The 17311-nt window shown below is 38.9% G+C and overlaps 1 protein-coding gene across 1 annotated transcript; it reads left to right on the forward strand.

Annotated features, from left to right (window-relative positions):
• Nucleotides 1-4500: 4500 nt before the first annotated feature.
• LOC143884676 (E3 ubiquitin-protein ligase WAV3-like) lies at nt 4501-13101 on the forward strand. Its single transcript, XM_077388359.1, has 2 exons — nt 4501-4906; nt 10815-13101. The coding sequence occupies exons 1-2, from the start codon at nt 4715-4717 to the stop codon at nt 12696-12698; spliced, it is 2076 nt and encodes a 691-aa protein (XP_077244474.1). The 5' UTR covers nt 4501-4714; the 3' UTR covers nt 12699-13101.
• Nucleotides 13102-17311: the final 4210 nt, after the last annotated feature.

Here is a 17311-nt window from a genome sequence, read left to right on the forward strand (position 1 = left end):
TGGGTTTCGGATTGAGCATTCAAAAGCCCGTATGAATCTCGGGTCGAGCCGGGTTTGAAGAGGCCCGACCCGAGTTACATAAGTTATAGTATGTACATTTTTTTCTATTGTTAGTTAAAAGTTAAAAGTGAAAACCCACGCACCCACTATTATTGTATGTGAGTGTAATTTCTGCTTCTATGAGTTGAGTTGATTCAAGTGTTTGATTGTAATTACAACATTGTTTGATTCAAGTGTAATGTGAGTGTAATTTCTGCTTCTATGAGTTGAGTTTCCCTGCCAAACAAGAATTTTCCTTAAAAAATTGCATCAACGTGAAAAAACCTGACCCGACCCGAGATTTATCATGGGTAGGGCCGGGTTTGGGAATCGTGGGTTTTCCGAAAAAAACCCGACCCGAGATATTTCTCGGGTAGGGTTGGGTTCTCCAAAACCCGACCCGCCCGACCCGAGTTGCAGCCCTACCAATTAGGAGTTCATATTTTGGCTAATTTATTTGTATATACCACTATAGTTTCATAAATTTACATTCATTTTAGAGAATACATAAGACCATATTTATCAGATCAAACCCATCGAACTTCAATGATATTTATAAGTTTTAGTTACAGAATCAGAAAGTATAACCAAAGACCATGTTGGATTAAAAGTGTATACCCATTTCCGATCAGTTGCATGACAACATATTTTTATGAATTTTTTTAGGGAAATCAAGTAATATTAGCACAACCATGTCTTAATAATTGCACTAACTCTTCTCGTATTATATTATTTGAAGAGTTGTCAAAGGTTATCACAATTTCCAAAAAGCTCTGACATGCCAATTAAAAGGAAAAGACAAGGTGAGTATGTGCAATTATAAAACATGGTTGCGCTGATATCATTTCCCATTTTTTATTATTTTCCCTTTTTATTTTTTATTTTTGGGAGCCATCACAAGTGATAATATAAGCTTTTATGATAAATTTTCTTTTCACTAACTTTTACAATACTTTAACGCTACCAATAATTTAGGAAAATGATTTCAGCACAACTATGGTCTGATACACGCACTCATGTATCTTGTCTTTTAGCATTTAATTGTCACTTAACTGCTTTTTGGGGACAGTAAAAACCATTTTACAGCTCTTTAAATTTAAAAGATAAGAAACATGAGCGTACTGGCTAGAGGACGGGTTACTCTACGCCAAGGGCGGGCTCCTATTCTTTCCCAATTAATGATCTAGAATTGATGTACCTACAAGAGAAGAAAAAAGTATTTCATACACTTGGTTCTTTTTCCCGAATTTTACTTTTTCCAATTCGTGTGTTGGAAGCAATATGTTGTGAACCAGGTGAAGTAGCTAAGGCCTCTGATTATGATCGCAAGACATGTTTGTGTTGAAATCATTTCCCCTAATTTAGGCCATATATGTGGGTTTTGGATTTTTAGAATCGATTGAGTCCAAAACCGATTATTAGAATCAAATTTAAACATAAATCTGATTCCAATAATCGGTTTTGGACTTACAATCAGTTTGGATAAGATAAATATTTCCATAAAAAAATTAGTTTTCCAACTTTTGGACAGGCCATTTTTTTTTCTAGAATAAAATTTTTCCCTGTTTTAATGGACAAAGACAAATTGGGTGTCAGGACCACGACCAAACTAGACCTCATTTAGAATATAACTACCAATTTCAAGAGCCATAACTCAAATTTACACATTTAGTCCCCGAAATAAAATTGAAGGTGTGATGGACAACCCAATCTTATCTTGCCTTCTCTCTAAGTATACTTACAATAACTGCTAAATAAAGATTAAGACAGGAGGAAAGTGTTTCTGCGCTAGTGCGCAGGGAGATCCCTGCACACAAGTGGCTTAAAAAGCCACTGATTGGCTCGTATGGTGGGTCAGAAACACTTTTCTCTTAAGACAATGATAACTTGTTGGTTATTGAGCATTATCAAACGACTATGAGGTTGATTAGTGACTTACTATGCCGATGATGATTAGTTTGACCCATAATCAGCATAAAGCTGAAGCCTATCCTCTAGCATCATAACCGTAGAGGAAAAAAATGTGCTATCTTTGTCGCCATCTTGGAACATCTCACTGTTGCACCCACCAATTGAAAAGGGCCTAATTTGGAAAAAAGTTTCCCGCGTATGGATGATTCTAAATTTGATAAGTGGGTTTCAAATAGGGAGGGAGGAATTCTAGACTGAAGGGAGCCCTTGCAAAATAGAGGTGAAAGGGCTCTCCTATTGGCTACACATCACCATCATGTGCATGGGCTCTTTCACCTCTATTTTGCATGGCCTCTTTTACCATGATGTATAGCTAATAGAAGAGCCCTTTCACCTCTATTTTGCAAGGGCTCCCTTCAGTTTAGACTTCCTCTCAAATAGGTGGTTAACATTAAAAGTAATAAATAATCACCAGACAATAGGTTTTCATGCCCCTGCGTGAAAGTCTTCTTTACCTATCCGAGTAAAAAATTGAATGAAAAAGGTTTACCCTCCATGCCTCTCCTACGACAAGGTATTCCCTTATTAGGGGGTGGGTGAGTTGGTAACTTGGTATGGCTAGATAGACGTTTGAATGTTTTGAGTTTAAAGAAAGGAAAAGGCCCATGTGCTCATGTTGACTCTTTAGCATCCAAATAATAAAATTGATTTGAGGGTTGTTTTTATGGAACAGCTTTTGGTTGCATTGCATGGTCAATGCAATAAAGAAAGACGTGAGTGTTTGTTTCACGTGTCACGCATAATACATTACCTCCTCTGTCTCTAAATAGAAAGACGTGTAACAAAGGCCTTGGTAGAAAGGGGTATGTATATACTTGGCTCAAGGGAGAATGGTGTGACGTCTTTTTGCTAGAAAAGGGTGTATAATGGGAAAATTGGAGTTCCTTAACAGAGGATCGTCCCTTTTAATAAAAGTGTGTATTCTTTTCTGTGAGGAATCAATGGGAATTTCAGGGTAGCTTTTACAAATTGAGCTTCTTTTTTAGGGCATGGACCTTAACAGCACTCCCATGTTTTTAGGGTGTAGTAAAAGAGAGAAAAAGAGCATATAACCGCATTCCCACGTTGGGCACAACATGAGGGTTAGGGTTTGGATAAAAGAAAAGTAGAGGAGACGATAACCGCATTCCCATGTTTTGATAATTGAACTCTCTTTTTAGTTTTGGGGTCCACTGTCTACCGACCAAGGGAATTGATATATTCACCCATTTTTCTACCCTGGGCCACCCCTTTCTAGTGTTAATAGAGTGGTCATAAATACAATAAATGGGGTGGCCCAGGCAAGAAATGGGGGCAATATTTCACTTCTCTGCTCATTAAGGGTGGGGGCCACCTGATTGACGGTCGAGATGAAGGAATAGTTGTGCTATGTCAAATGTACAAACAGGAGTGATGAGGGGCACACAGTCTGGTGTTTTTCCCGTGACAATGTTGGGAACAAAACAACTGAATGCAATAAATGACAATGACGTTAAGATATGAACCCATACCAAAATAATAGAGCATCCTAAGTCAAATAATAATAATAATAATAGGGCATCCAAGACATAATCGCCGTCCTAAGTCACCATCGGACGGTGATGGTTCATTTGTGGGCCCATCATAATAAAAGCATTCGTTCTCAGTCTCTCTCGTCGGATCAAACGTAGGATAACGGATAACCTCACTCCTTGGTGTTAGTCAAAATATATCAAATCAAGGGACTGTGGTTATAGTCTCCATGTAACAAAATGCTAAAGAAAAGAGAGAAGGGGGTATTTAATTGTTACAGAGTTCATATGGTGTTAACAAAAATGTACTGTAGAGATCACTCCATTGGATGATCCAAACCGTCCATTTGTTGGCCCCAACGCAAATAGGCTCTGCCCTAAAGTCATTTCCATAGGATGATCCTAGCCATCCGATCTATAAAGGAGCAATATCTAGATTTGAGGGTTGGAAACATCCTGTGGAAATGATCTTTTGGCAACAACCTATTTAAGTTGTGGCCCATCAAATGGACGGTTTGGATCATCCTATGTACATTTTGGAAAAATAATGGACTAGGGCTTACACTAAAAAATCTTGTTCGTAAAAGACACATATTAGGCCCCACATCTGCCCATTTGGTAACCCCATTCGGATCCAAATGGAAAACAAAGTCAGATCTAATGCATTACGAACGCTTCGAGAGGATTATCTAGTAAAAAATAAAATGGAACTGTTTATTTTGGTTCCTTATAATGATCTACAAGATCAACGGCCTCCATTTCACTTAAATGCGGGGTCTAAAAGTGGTCTATCTTTATTCAGATCGTGTAATCCTACGTGGAGTGCAATAACTCCGTGAGACGAAAATGACGGCAAAAGAAACGGAAGGCGTTGAAACATGCTCGGTCGTTAACTGCCCACATCTTTAGAAACCTACCCCTTTTTCGCCCGTTTCCAATGCTCTCTCTCACACGCAAAAAACGACAAAAAATAAATTTAAAATAAAAATATAAATAAAATGATAACAGAGTATATAGAAACAAAAACCGAGCTTCTTCCTCTCTCTTCTTTCCTATCTTCCCTTCCTACCCTCTCTATTCGTTATTCTCTTCCCAAAAATAGAGAAAAACCATGGCAGAATCAAACCCTAACTTTTCCATTCTACAAGCTACATATCTCAAACCCTAAATCCTCTACCTCTCGTGTGATTTTTTTATTTTTTTTTTACAGTGAAATGGCGAATACGTTGAAAAAGCTGAAGAAATCCATATCCCTTCGGCTTTCTTCATCTCATTCCATGGCATTAAACTCTCCTAACTCCTCTGATTTCACTTCAGATTTTTCCGAGCTGGATCTCCGGCCGAGAACGCCGACTGCTTCTTCGTCGGAGACTATGTTTTCCAGGAGCAGTAGCAGATCATCCAAGGTTAGGTTTTCTTCATCCTGATTTCCGTTTAGATCCCACCGGATCCGAGCTAGGGTTTGATAAATCTCTTTTGAGGTGTTTTTTTTATTAGATTCTTATCAGAAATGCCGAATAGGGTTTTAATTTTTTTTTTTTTTTTCTATTTTCTTTTGAGATTTGTTCTGATCGATCTTATCAGATCTGTTTTCTCATGTTTTTTTTGTTGCGTAATCGTTAAACGCCTCCAATGTTATGTTGAAGTGATGTTTTTTTTTTTTTCCGTATTGACCAAAATGCTCATGTGAATGATGAGCCGTTCGCATTTTGTTCGTCATTCACAAAGGGCGTTTTGGTCATTCAAATTTTTACTTGGTTCATTTACATGTAGGGATTTTTCAGTCATTTCTCATATGATTGGATTCATTGGCCAGCAACCAATGTTGGCATTGCCTATCTTGGTACCGAAACAGTGATCTCGCAAACATTTGATTCGATCTTAGTTACAAAAAATCATGAAAGAATCCCGTACTTTTGGCATCCTGTTTTAATTTCTCTGAAAAAAAAAACACGACTTATTCTTTAATTAGCGTAGCACGCTTCTTAGATTGTTCCAACCATACTTATAAAACTCTACCCAGTCACCTCTGATAGTCAACTTCCTTTTACTTTGGCCCAATTCTCGTCCGAATCCATTTTGCCCTACAAAGTCCATCAAAATTCCTTTCACTCTCATAAGTATGACCTCGCCCCCTTGAGTTGTCGTCATACCCTGTACTAGATCGCTCAAGTCAACTAGGATTTGCTTTGGCCGTGTTCTGACCTGTTCTGACCTGGCATTTTGAATCACTGTTTCCAACCCTTCTCACTCTTTTTCTCTTGAATTCCCTCCAATAAGGGGTACTCGCATAGTTTTAAAACTCCCCCAAGTCGATTCCCTTTTTCCTTGGGCCCGTTCCGTATTTTGCCCGCTCAACCGAGTACTCGACCGCATTGTGCCGAGTCAGCTAGGATTTTCTTCTCTGCTTCATTCCCCGCAACTTGCATCTTTCTCCCTATGAACTCACCAACTGTTGCCCTTTCTCCCTTTATGTCGTGTACCTTGGCTTCGAGCTTGCTCAGACCAACTACTTTCCATGATTGTAAATTACGAGCCACAATCCTTTTCTCCAAAGCAGTAAATATGTAATAAAAAATATTATTGGAAGAGATTCTAATTTGGACAAAAAATCACCAAAATAGTCTTTTATGTCGCTCAAGCAGATTGGAGAAGAGAACACCAACCTTCAAAGTTTCTATTTTTTTTTCATAAATAGAAGCAGTCGTCTCCCTTTTGTAGTTACTGTCCATAATCTTGAAATTAATGACTAACCTTTTATTTTATTTTTTCTAAATTTCGCTCTCCAAAGAGAAATAAAGACCATATTATTAAAACACTTAAATGATAGGGCACATACCTTTGTAACTAAAGCCATTTCTGTTATAAAGTGTAAAAATAGTCCCTATCTTTTTTAATTTAAGTGAGGTTGATAGTCTCCACCACTTGAAACATCTTGCCAAGCAAAATCCTATGAACGGAATTAAAATTGAAATATTTCGATGACTAAAACAAAATAAAAGAAAGCTCTTTTAGCTCTTCTTTTTCGTGAGGTAAGGCATTCCTCTGCATCAATTCTCCCTGGGTTAAAAAGATCTCGATTTCAATTAGAAGGTGTGATGATATCATCCATAAGTAACAGTGTCCAGCCGCTTTAGTTCATCTTCATTTGTTCGAGAACTCTCACTTGGTGGTTTATCTAACCACTTGATGAGGAAGCGTTGGTACTGATTCTCACGCCTAGAACAGGTCTGTTTCATGTACAATATATCTTCTAATATGAAAGTTTATACTCTAAAGCTCCGTTGTCAACTATTGTGCACTGTCTTTCTCATCTTTAAGGGAGCATTAGTCTTCCCTCATTCCCTTTCTTTCATTGTCTTTTACTTTCTCTTACTAGAAAAGTAATCAGAAAACTCTGAATTCACATCATCGCCTTAGAAAGATGCTCACCTTACTTACTCATGTCCTCTATCTCACCATCATCATCCAACTAATAGAAGTCATAAGTTAACTACATTGAAAATTGACTGATCTAAAGATGATTCGGCAAGTCAATCACGCATGCATTAGAACTGATCTTCTTAACAACAGCAACAACCCAATCTTTCTCGTTTTTTGCTTGTGATACGTTCCATGTGGAAATCTCTCTTTCTGAATTGAAATATGTCATGATCTTCCTCTTTAGGCTCCTTCAAGTAATGTTGAGCATTGGCATCTTCCTTGCATAGTTCATTGTGCTTGGTAATAGTGGCTCATATCTCTTCATTGGCTTCCCTAATATGGTCAGCATAGGCTTCTCTGTCATCACTAACTCAAGTATCACGAGGTAGTGAAACCAAATCAGCTACATGTTGCGGTTTTTGCCCATATGTAGCTTTGAAAAGTTTTTTTTTGATAGAACTGTTGACAGTCTTAAGCAAATTTTGCCTTTGCTAAAAGTGAATCGATATCTTCATGTGATCACTTACAATGCAACAAAGTTGACTTCCCAAGCTTCTATTAACGACCATCCGTTTGGGGATGCACAGTGCGTGAATATTTTGACCGTGTTTCCTGCTTCTTACAACGTGTGCCAAAAATGACTGACAAATTTCACATCTGATATGAAACAATAATAATTGGCATCCCATGTAAAGTGTAAACACTCAATCTTCTTGAAAAACAATTTCCCAACATGTGATGCTCCAATAATTCAGGAATCGATCGACTACCATAAAGGTAAAGTCATACTCCTAGGCTGTCTGCGGCAACCCGAACGCCAAATCGTTACTAAGATGAACCAATGGAATGTAGGGACAGGTGAGGGCTTATATAGTCTAGTCTTTTGTAGTTGTCCCTTAGCATATTAAGAAACTCTTCATCGTCGGACCAGTATTTCTACATCCCCTCTCATGGTGGGGGCGTGGGGCCAACAGTATTCCCGGGCTATATTCTCCAAAGTCTTATCACGACTCCATTACCCACCAATCCAACCTGTGTGTAGATCTCTTATGTTCCAAAGATTCCTTCTTATATGCCTTCCAATAAAATATGGTACCTCTAATTGCCTCTGAAATTTAGGTCTCATGCCTTACCTAACCGTTCTTCAAGGCCTCCACACTTGGTATAGATATGATACCTGTCTCATGAATTAGATTTTTCCTAAATTCATGATTATCTTCTCTATTGGTTGCCTTCCTGATGACCGATGGGACCTACATCATTGTGATCGCCTTTCAGTATCTTCATTCAAGCTTTCGCTCTGTCCCTACTCCACAAATTCTGGAACTCACATGAAAAATCTGTTACAGTTCCTTGCAACTCTCGTATTTCTTCGTCGTAGGCTTGATTTCCATGATGAACACGTCCTCTTTTGTGTGCTGCTATAGATCGACCTGGTTCTGATGCTAATTTGATGCAATAAAGAAACACAGATCTAGACAGGTCTGATAAAAAATAATATTACAAGACGTTTTGTGAAGAAAGAAGGAAACAAATTGGGCCAAAAATCACCAAACGCAATTTGGGGAAGGAAACCTGAGGTGTTTCACTTACTTCACGACTAAGTGCATCGTTCGAAATTAGCCCATTCACTTTATGGTGAATGACTGAGATTAGTCTAACTGAAAAACAAGTTTTTAAATCTCAATCCTTCACCAAATAGTGAAGGGGCTGATTTCGGGCGATGCACTCAGTCGCAACGGAGATGAAACAATCTCAGGAAACCCGCAGAAATTTTCAATTTCTAATCTGTTTTTAACAATTACAAGCCATCCTCTTAACCCTAAAATTGATCTCAGCTTGTTCTTCTTTTTTCTAATTTCGGCCATTAAAATAAAATAATGATTACATTATTAAAAGCACTTAAGTATTAAGCTCCACACCTTTATAACTTAAGTTATAAAGTATAATAATGGTCCACACTTTTATAAATTAAGTGACTTAAATTATAAGATGGGTTGATGGTCTCCACCACTTAATCAACAACTATCCAAACAAATTCTACAAACAGAATTACAACCTAAAACATTTCATAATTGAAATAAGATAAAGAAATCTCTTCCATGTCTTCTTCTTAATGTGAAGACCTGCTTGTGCATCATTGTCCCTCCATGATTTTCTTCCTAGTTGTTCCTGTAATTTTACAAGTCAATCCAATTGGGACACCATCAACATGTTTGACGAAATACCATAGTTACTGGAAACTTCCTAGTTGGATGGGAAGCTCGCTTCCCTGAAAACTTGTTTTGGAAGCTAAGCTCTTCTTGCTTCCCAAATTTAGAGGAAGCATGCTTTCATGCTGGGAGAGCATTCTTCCCAGGTGCTTCATACGTGTTTCCTCTTAATACGATTCCTATTCAGGTGATTATTTCTTCCTAAAAGAATATTTTCTCCTCTTGATAATGTTGAGCGAGCATTTTTTTTTAAAAAAGAGTAAAATTAAAACTTGAAAACGTATCTTAAGTTTCAAGTGAAAATTATGTGGATCTTTTTTCAAAAACATAAAATTAATATACCTGCGTAAAACATGTGAAACTCTAAATTCCAAAAATTTGTAATTATAATTAGTTACGAAGTCTCAATCCTTATCCGTGTTAACCCTTTCTCCCTAATCTAGTACAATACTTTTCTTTCTATGTACTTCTTGTTTGCCTCACACGAGGCTTCTTACATGATTCATGTTGACTTTCAATGATGCTTCCCACACATTTTATCTTTGCTTTAGAGTTTTTCGCTTCCCACATTTCTCTTATCTAAACCCCGCGCTTCCTATTTTCGCTTTCAGCATAGCTTCTCGTACCCGTTTCCCACTCTGGCAACCATGTGAAATACCTTACAGATGGATGCTCACTAAGGGATGATGTTGTTGCAAACCATGCTTCTTCCCTTTTTGTTGGCCGCAGGGGGTTGGCGAAATGCTCTCTATGATACCGTTAAAAAAGCCACTAATTATGGTTCATAAATCTTGGAGAAATTGCATGTGAAAGTATGATTCCGACATGGTTGGACGCCAGGAATACTCGATATCTTATTTTTCTTAATTTATATCTTATTTTATTATTTTCATGGTCATGAATTTTTTGAAGTTTTGCCTCGCTGAAGGGGTATTCTTGTTATTATATTAATTGAATATTTGTGCATAGCTTGTGGCTTTTGTATTGGGTCTAATCAAATGCCAATAATATTCTATTGGCTGTAAGTGTGGCTCCATTGCTCGCCCATTTGCATTAAATTTTGATTTTGGTTTTGATTTCAGTTGCCACGGAAATTGGAAATGTTTTGGCTTTGTTTGGATATTTCAATGGAAATCATGTAAAATAACATAAACATTTATGCAAGTTTTGGTCTTGGTTATGTGATTGTTGCTACGTGTGTGTTTGTGCTTATTCTAGCATTTTCAAAAGTTTATTTTTTAAGTTTATCGTCGGCATATGTTTCTATATGTTTTCTTGATTTTACAGGATTTCCATTGAAATTTTCCAAATGAAACCGAAACATTTTTTTTCCATGGCCACCAAAACTGAAATTTAAAACCTTGCATATAAGTAACGGTAGCACTCAACAACATTAAATACACATAATTGGCCTGATTTTTAGGCTTTAAATCCATATCAAGTCTTCTCAATTGTACCGTTTGGATCAAAGGTAGGACCCACTACACCAATAGTGGGCGCACCACATTGTATTACAATGAGATCGCAACCTATTAAAGCATTCCTATGCAATTCGCAAATATTCCTCCTTATTTATACATTTATTTATGGAATGTCCCTACTTACTAAATTGCTAAATTGAGATTAATTTGAACATTTTCTATTGAGATTAATTTTAATTTTTTTTTCTGTGTTGCAGAAAACATGTGCCATCTGCTTAGGCACCATGAAAGCAGGACAAGGTCATGCCCTGTTTACTGCCGAGTGCTCTCACTCATTCCACTTCAGTTGCATTGCTTCCAGCTTCAAGCACGGCAACAAGCTCTGCCCAATATGCCGCTCTCAATGGAAGGAAATCCCCTTCCAAGCCCCCTTCATTCATGATCCACAAGCCAACGGCCGAGCTCGCATCAGCCCCATGGACGATGTACACACCGCTCTCCACCACCTGCATCTACGGACCCCCTTGGAACCTCAACGTTTCGACGATGATGAGCCCCTCCTCACCCCGCCATCTGCTGATAGCATTGATACCTTTCGTCAACTGGCCAAAATTGACACATTCACAGAATTCCCTGCAGTCCTCGCCTCTGCATCTAAACCCGGATTTGCTGTCCTCGTGAATCTCCGGTCCCCACCTGCCCACCATCATGTTCGTACCCCTATTGACCTTGTGACTGTACTCGACGTCAGTGGAAGCATGGCGGGTACAAAGCTCGCACTCCTCAAGCGTGCAATCAGCTTCGTAGCTCACCACCTTGGACCCGCTGACCGCCTCGCAATGGTCACCTTCTCGTCGTCAGCACGGCGAGTGTTTGGGCTACGGCGAATGACCGAGGAGGGTCGTGAACGTGCGCTCCTAGCTGTCAATTCTCTTGAATGTATTGGCGGGACCAACATCCTCGAAGGCCTACGCAAAGGGGTTAGGGTCCTCGAGGAGCGACGCTTGCGAAACCCGGTTTCAAGCGTCATCCTCCTCTCTGATGGCAAGGACACGTATAGTTTCGAAAATTTCAGTCGTGGCCGAAATCAACCGACTCAGAATTTGAATTCAAAGGGGATGTTGGACTATCTGAACTTCTTACTGCCTTCCAGCCGTCACAATGCGGAGGGTGAACGTGCGCCTCAAATACCAGTCCACACATTCGGGTTCGGAGCAGACCATGATGCTGTCGCAATGCATGCAATATCGGAGGTGTCTGGCGGCACATTCTCCTTCATCCAGGCCGAGGGCTTCATACAAGATGCCTTTGCACGTTGCATAGGCGGCCTCCTTAGTGTTGTGGTTCAAGACCTCCAACTGTCATTTAGCTCGTCTTCCAAAGGAGTTTCCATTGGCAAGATACCTGCAGGGAACTACACGAGTGAAGTCTCCAACCGAGGCCAACGAGCGGTCATCAATGTTGGTGATCTATACGCGGACGAGGTGAAGGATTTCCTTGCCCATGTATCAGTACCTGTATTCTCGTCCAGTAGCCATGGGGAGGCAGTGATGCCACTTTTGAGTGTTGGGTGTACGTATAAGGATCCGTTGTCGCAAGAGACAGTTGTCCTTGATGCTCAGACTGTTAAAGTTGGCCGACCCAAGAGACTAACAGTGGCAGATGAGAGGGTGAGTTTAGAGGTGGATAGGCAGCGAAACCGGCTTTGGGTGGCGGAGGGTATCTTGGAGGCACAGGGATTAGCAGAGAAGGGTGATTTGGACAGGGCACAATTGGTTCTGGCGAGTAGGCGGACGGGGCTGTTGGCCTCGGCGTCGGCACAGGCCGGGGACTTGTTGTGTAGTTGGCTTGAGGGGGAATTGAGGGAGATAAGGGAGAGGATGGCGAGCCAAGAAATGTATGAAGAGTCTGGGAGGGCTTATATGTTATCGGGGTTGAGCTCACATTCGTGGCAGAGGGCTACGACAAGGGGGCATTCGGGAACTACTGGGGGAGAGTTGCACTCGAGTGGACCTGTTGGGTATGAGACACCGTCGATGGCCAACATGGTGACTATGTCTCAGACTATTCACTTTTCGGCCCCAGAGCCCGGCCAACGGCTTCACAGATCCTGCAGTTTGGCACGGCGATCTGGTTCGTAAGTGCACTTTTGTTTTGACCATGATGCACCTTGCTTTATGATGTTGCACTTCTGATTGGTTGATGATAGCTTCCTGGAATTATGACAGCCTTTAATAGCTCTTTTGAAAAGTGTAAATATAAAGGAGTGTCATTTTATTAGGAAATGGGTGTGTGGATATCAATTTCCTTCTTCTATGTAGTGGTAGCAGTAGCAGTAAAAGTAGTGGGTATTCAGGTGAGGGGGGCGTTTAAAGCTTGTTTCTTCCGTTGTCTTGTCTATTTGCTTGTTCTGGGTCATGTAACTCATTCTTTGAGAGGATGTTGGATAATGAATTTGCCTCAGAAGTATTTGTAACTCATTCTCTAACTGTTGGATGACATAAATAAATTGAGAAGAACTTTTTGATATATTGACAACAAAAATGCTGAAGGACACATTCATGTAACACTCATTTGGAAGTCTCATCAAAGCCTCGGACTACCTGAAGATATTTTGTATTTTTTTTTTTTTGGAAGATGACAGTTTTATTGAATCTATGAAAATTACAATGGGGACCAGAAGTCCCTACAAACATTACATAGAGTCAACAGATAAAGAGCAAGATTATATCCCTGAGCAAAAAGGTCCGATAATTCTTCAAAATCATGCCACGAATAGCCACCTCCACCCACAGCCTTACCAAAGACTCCTAAACCCTCATATACCCCTCCTCAGCCGATGAATCCAAGAAGATTAAACAGGGACGTCTTAGAGAACATGTTCTCTCCATGTTAACTTCTAGTCTCACCATCCATTAAGCAGTAACTTGCAAACATTCTCACATAGATAAATTACATTGAAGATCCATGTCTGCAACATCATCGCCCTAGTACGGACTATCTCTTGTTACCCTCAATAGCTAATACGAACATTTTCCAAGCTCATCAAGGAAGCTTTGGAGAAGGGAAATTGGCAAGCACTCACCTTCGGCTCCCAAAGGCCTACCCATGAAGATATTTTGTATTTTCAATATGGTACAAAGTAAAAATTCGACAATATTGGCCACTGGTGTACTGTTTAAAAGTGGGGCTTGTAATTTGAGAAAGTCGTGTGGGGGCATATATGTAAAATCCAGATAACTGATCTTATAGAACATAGTGACATAACCCACGTGGTCTTTGTCAAACGAAATCACATGTGTAAGATAAAGTTCTGCAAAATTCAATGGTTTGGCTTTTCTTGATAGAATTCAATGGACGGGCAAATGAGTGTCTTTTAGGAAGGAGGATGAAAGTGTTTTGTGTTTTTAGCATTTTCCTTGTAATATGGATATGGGTGACAACAGTTTGCATCTTATCAGGTGGTGTTCCATGTAAAATGCATTCATAGTTTACAAATATCTCTGCATAATTGAAAATTTCTTGAAAAATATTCCAAATATTTTACTACCCTTAAACTTTAGAAAACCTGAAAAATATTCCAAATATTTTGTAAGACTGAGCAAAGGGCCCGACAAAAACTAAGGACCACACCAGGCCAAGGGTGGAGCCCTACACACAGTGTGTCCAACTAACCGAGCAATGGTTGAACAGTGAGTTGTAGAAACCAAGATGGAGACTAGTATTTTTCTTCTAATTGAACCAATAATCATCACTGATTAATGCCTGGATATGGTTAATTCATTAGATCAAAACATCATCAGTTACAATTAATGCTTTAATTGATTATATTAAATCATCTGACATCATTTAACGATGTCTGTCCTGATCGAATTTGTTGGGTCTTCAATCACCAATTATGGGGTCGGTTAGACCTAAGTACCTAAGTAGATTAGTTCTATGAACCTTATCAACTAAGTCTGTCTAAGATCTTTGCATCCGGTCGACATCTCGCATGTAGTCTGTCCTGCATTATACTTTTTTTTAGTTTTCCTCATAATTATTTATCATATTAGTGAGATAGTTAGAGCATTAACTCTTTTGTCTGTGGGACTTAATAATTTTTCAAGGCATTCGAAAAACAGAGACCCAAGAATGCTGACTCTGATAAGAAGTGAAACTCATATCAATAGTACTTACTTGAGTATGGCTTACTTGAATCCCGGGAATAGTATCGCCAAAATCCTTTGCAAGATGAGGAGGCCCCAACTAGTCTCATGAAGCGGCATTTGCAACACACCTCTAAAATATGATTCCAAGTTAAAGAATTAGATTTCGTACAAACCAGGATAAGGATCATAGGTTTTAGAATGAAAGATAAAAAACTAAGGAGGGAACATGAACAAAGGAAAACAAAAGTAGTACTAACAGAGAGAAAAACAGATAAGAGGTGAAAGAAGAACAATTACTGTTAGAAACAGTACATGATTACAGAGAAAGATATACAAAGTCCCAGCAAATGTTACTATCACCCATGCAGATCAAGAGTAGTTGTTTGTATTTAAACAAAAGTTTGCAAGAAGCTCAGTTGTACACCAACTGCGATGGGGAGCATAATTTATCTCAAGGTAGCATTTCACTAGAACTGTGCCTCAACTATAATTTGATCATTTCTTCGTTTGCAGGTCGATTAGTATAGCGTACATATACTTTGGAATTGGTAAAGTTTTCTAGCATAAAACATTCTTGCTTTTTTTCTGCTTGATTTATAGCTTCTTGAATCCGCCTCGAAAATGCTGAGGTTGAGAAGAGATAATGTTGTGTGAGGAATAAACATGGGAGAGGCCAATGCAAATTCCATTACTTGTTGCTACTATACCTCTACATTGCTTTCTCATCTATGACTTTGCTGGTGATATCGAATCATGACGAGGGAATTTAAGATTATAATTGTAACTGAGAAGATATAGGAAGAAGACCCTTTCATTTCACATTCGAGTTTTGTTCCACCACATCCTTATTGTTCTCTTTGTAAGGATCAATTCTCGTAGACCGAAGGCATGTGAAGCAATACCAATGAAGGAAAATACCTTGAACCGTGGATCTGTGGTCTGCAAAACAAAATTGTAGGGAGAAATATGAGTATGTTGAAGATGGTATCTATGTATCTGTAGTCTAAAGACATTAAGGCCCATTTTGTTTTGGGTTTTGGGAACCAATTGTGGGTCCAAAACTGATTATTGGATGCACATGAGTCTGCTCGATGAAATAAGTACTAGGTGGTTTGGATGAGTCCATTTCCGATTTCCACATAAATCTATTTGAGAGTAAGATATTTAGGCCCTGTTTGTTTTGGATTTTGAGAACAGATTTTTAGTCCAAAACTGATTGTTAGATGGACTTATCACAATGCTTCAGTGGAGACTTCAGTGGAAAGGATTTTGTCCTCTCATAGCTATTATACTATATCAGAGGAATGGCATGGGGAGGACCCTCTAGTTGTATTTCTTCTGTTCTTTTTTTTTTTTTTTTTTTTTTTACTTCTAACAATAGCATTGCCCATTTGGTACTCATGCTTAGGATTACACTGCCAAGATGTTGAACTGTAGTGAGTGTAGAAAATAGGAATTGAAGCAATAAAAGCTTTGAATACCACTTGTTCAAACAAGTAATAAAGCAAGAAGCAATACTGACAAAACACAAAGGACAAAAGACTAGGGGAGAGAGAAAAATCTTAGTCTCAATACTATTCCCAAAGAAGAACCGAACACACACTTCTCTTCTTTTTTGTTACACGATTTCTCTCCTCTTAGTCTTTGTCCTTTGTGTTATGTGAGTATTGCTTCTTGCTTTATTACTTGTTTGAACAAGTGGTATTCAAATCTTTTATTGCTTTAATTCCTATTTTCTACAAGTGGTATCAAAGCCTTATTGCTTTGATCCTGATTTTCTACAGTGAGGGGGTGCAGATCGTGGGAATTCTTTTCTCTTTGGAATTTGTATGCCAGGAAGGATTGGACACCACATTGGCAGAATGAGGGAATGTTCACCTCAACAGTGAACAGTTACAACCCAATCCTCTTTATGAGAAATTGTATGATGAGATAAGAAATCAATCAATCAATCAATAAAAAAGATTAAGGGATACTCAACGGTCCTAACCTAGCTTGTGCAATTCAAAAATAAATTTTAATCGTGGTTTTGTTAATGGTTTAAGTATTGAAGCCCAACTATTGCAATTCAAGTTTACATTTTGTATCACGTTTAATCCTAGGAGTCGTAATGGTGATGACCAACTGTCGATGACATGACATCAATCACCTATTGAATGGGTGTCTTAAGTGAATCTTGGGGTGTCTTCATGCCTTTTTACTTGTTTTTGCAATTTTGATATTGGCCACCCTTGTTCGTTCTTCTATTTTTCTCTTTGTAAGCAAACCGGTTGCTTTGGACTTAAGGTGCAACCCTTGATCATAGTATAGGCAGTGTATCTTCATGACTTATTTCGTGATAGCCACCTCCGTAAGTAGGGAAATTAAAGTTTTTAAGAAAAATTCTTAATTGGCTTACCCAGCCTTAGTCCATATTTCTATTACAATACAACCATATGAAACATGTCCCATTCAAAGTGCAACAAAATAACATCATGAGTGGATCATCAAATTGTCACACCACATATAGATTGGTGATGAACATGTTCAGCATTTTAGGCATCGTTGTGGCCAAGAAACCTATAGCTATATACGACCATCCTGAGTTAGGTTAATTAATTAGG

This window comes from Tasmannia lanceolata, unplaced genomic scaffold (assembly GCF_043159265.1).
Source record: "Tasmannia lanceolata isolate RefF3 unplaced genomic scaffold, GAP_Taslan_0.1 ptg000008l, whole genome shotgun sequence".
Taxonomy (NCBI): Eukaryota; Viridiplantae; Streptophyta; class Magnoliopsida; order Canellales; family Winteraceae; genus Tasmannia; species Tasmannia lanceolata.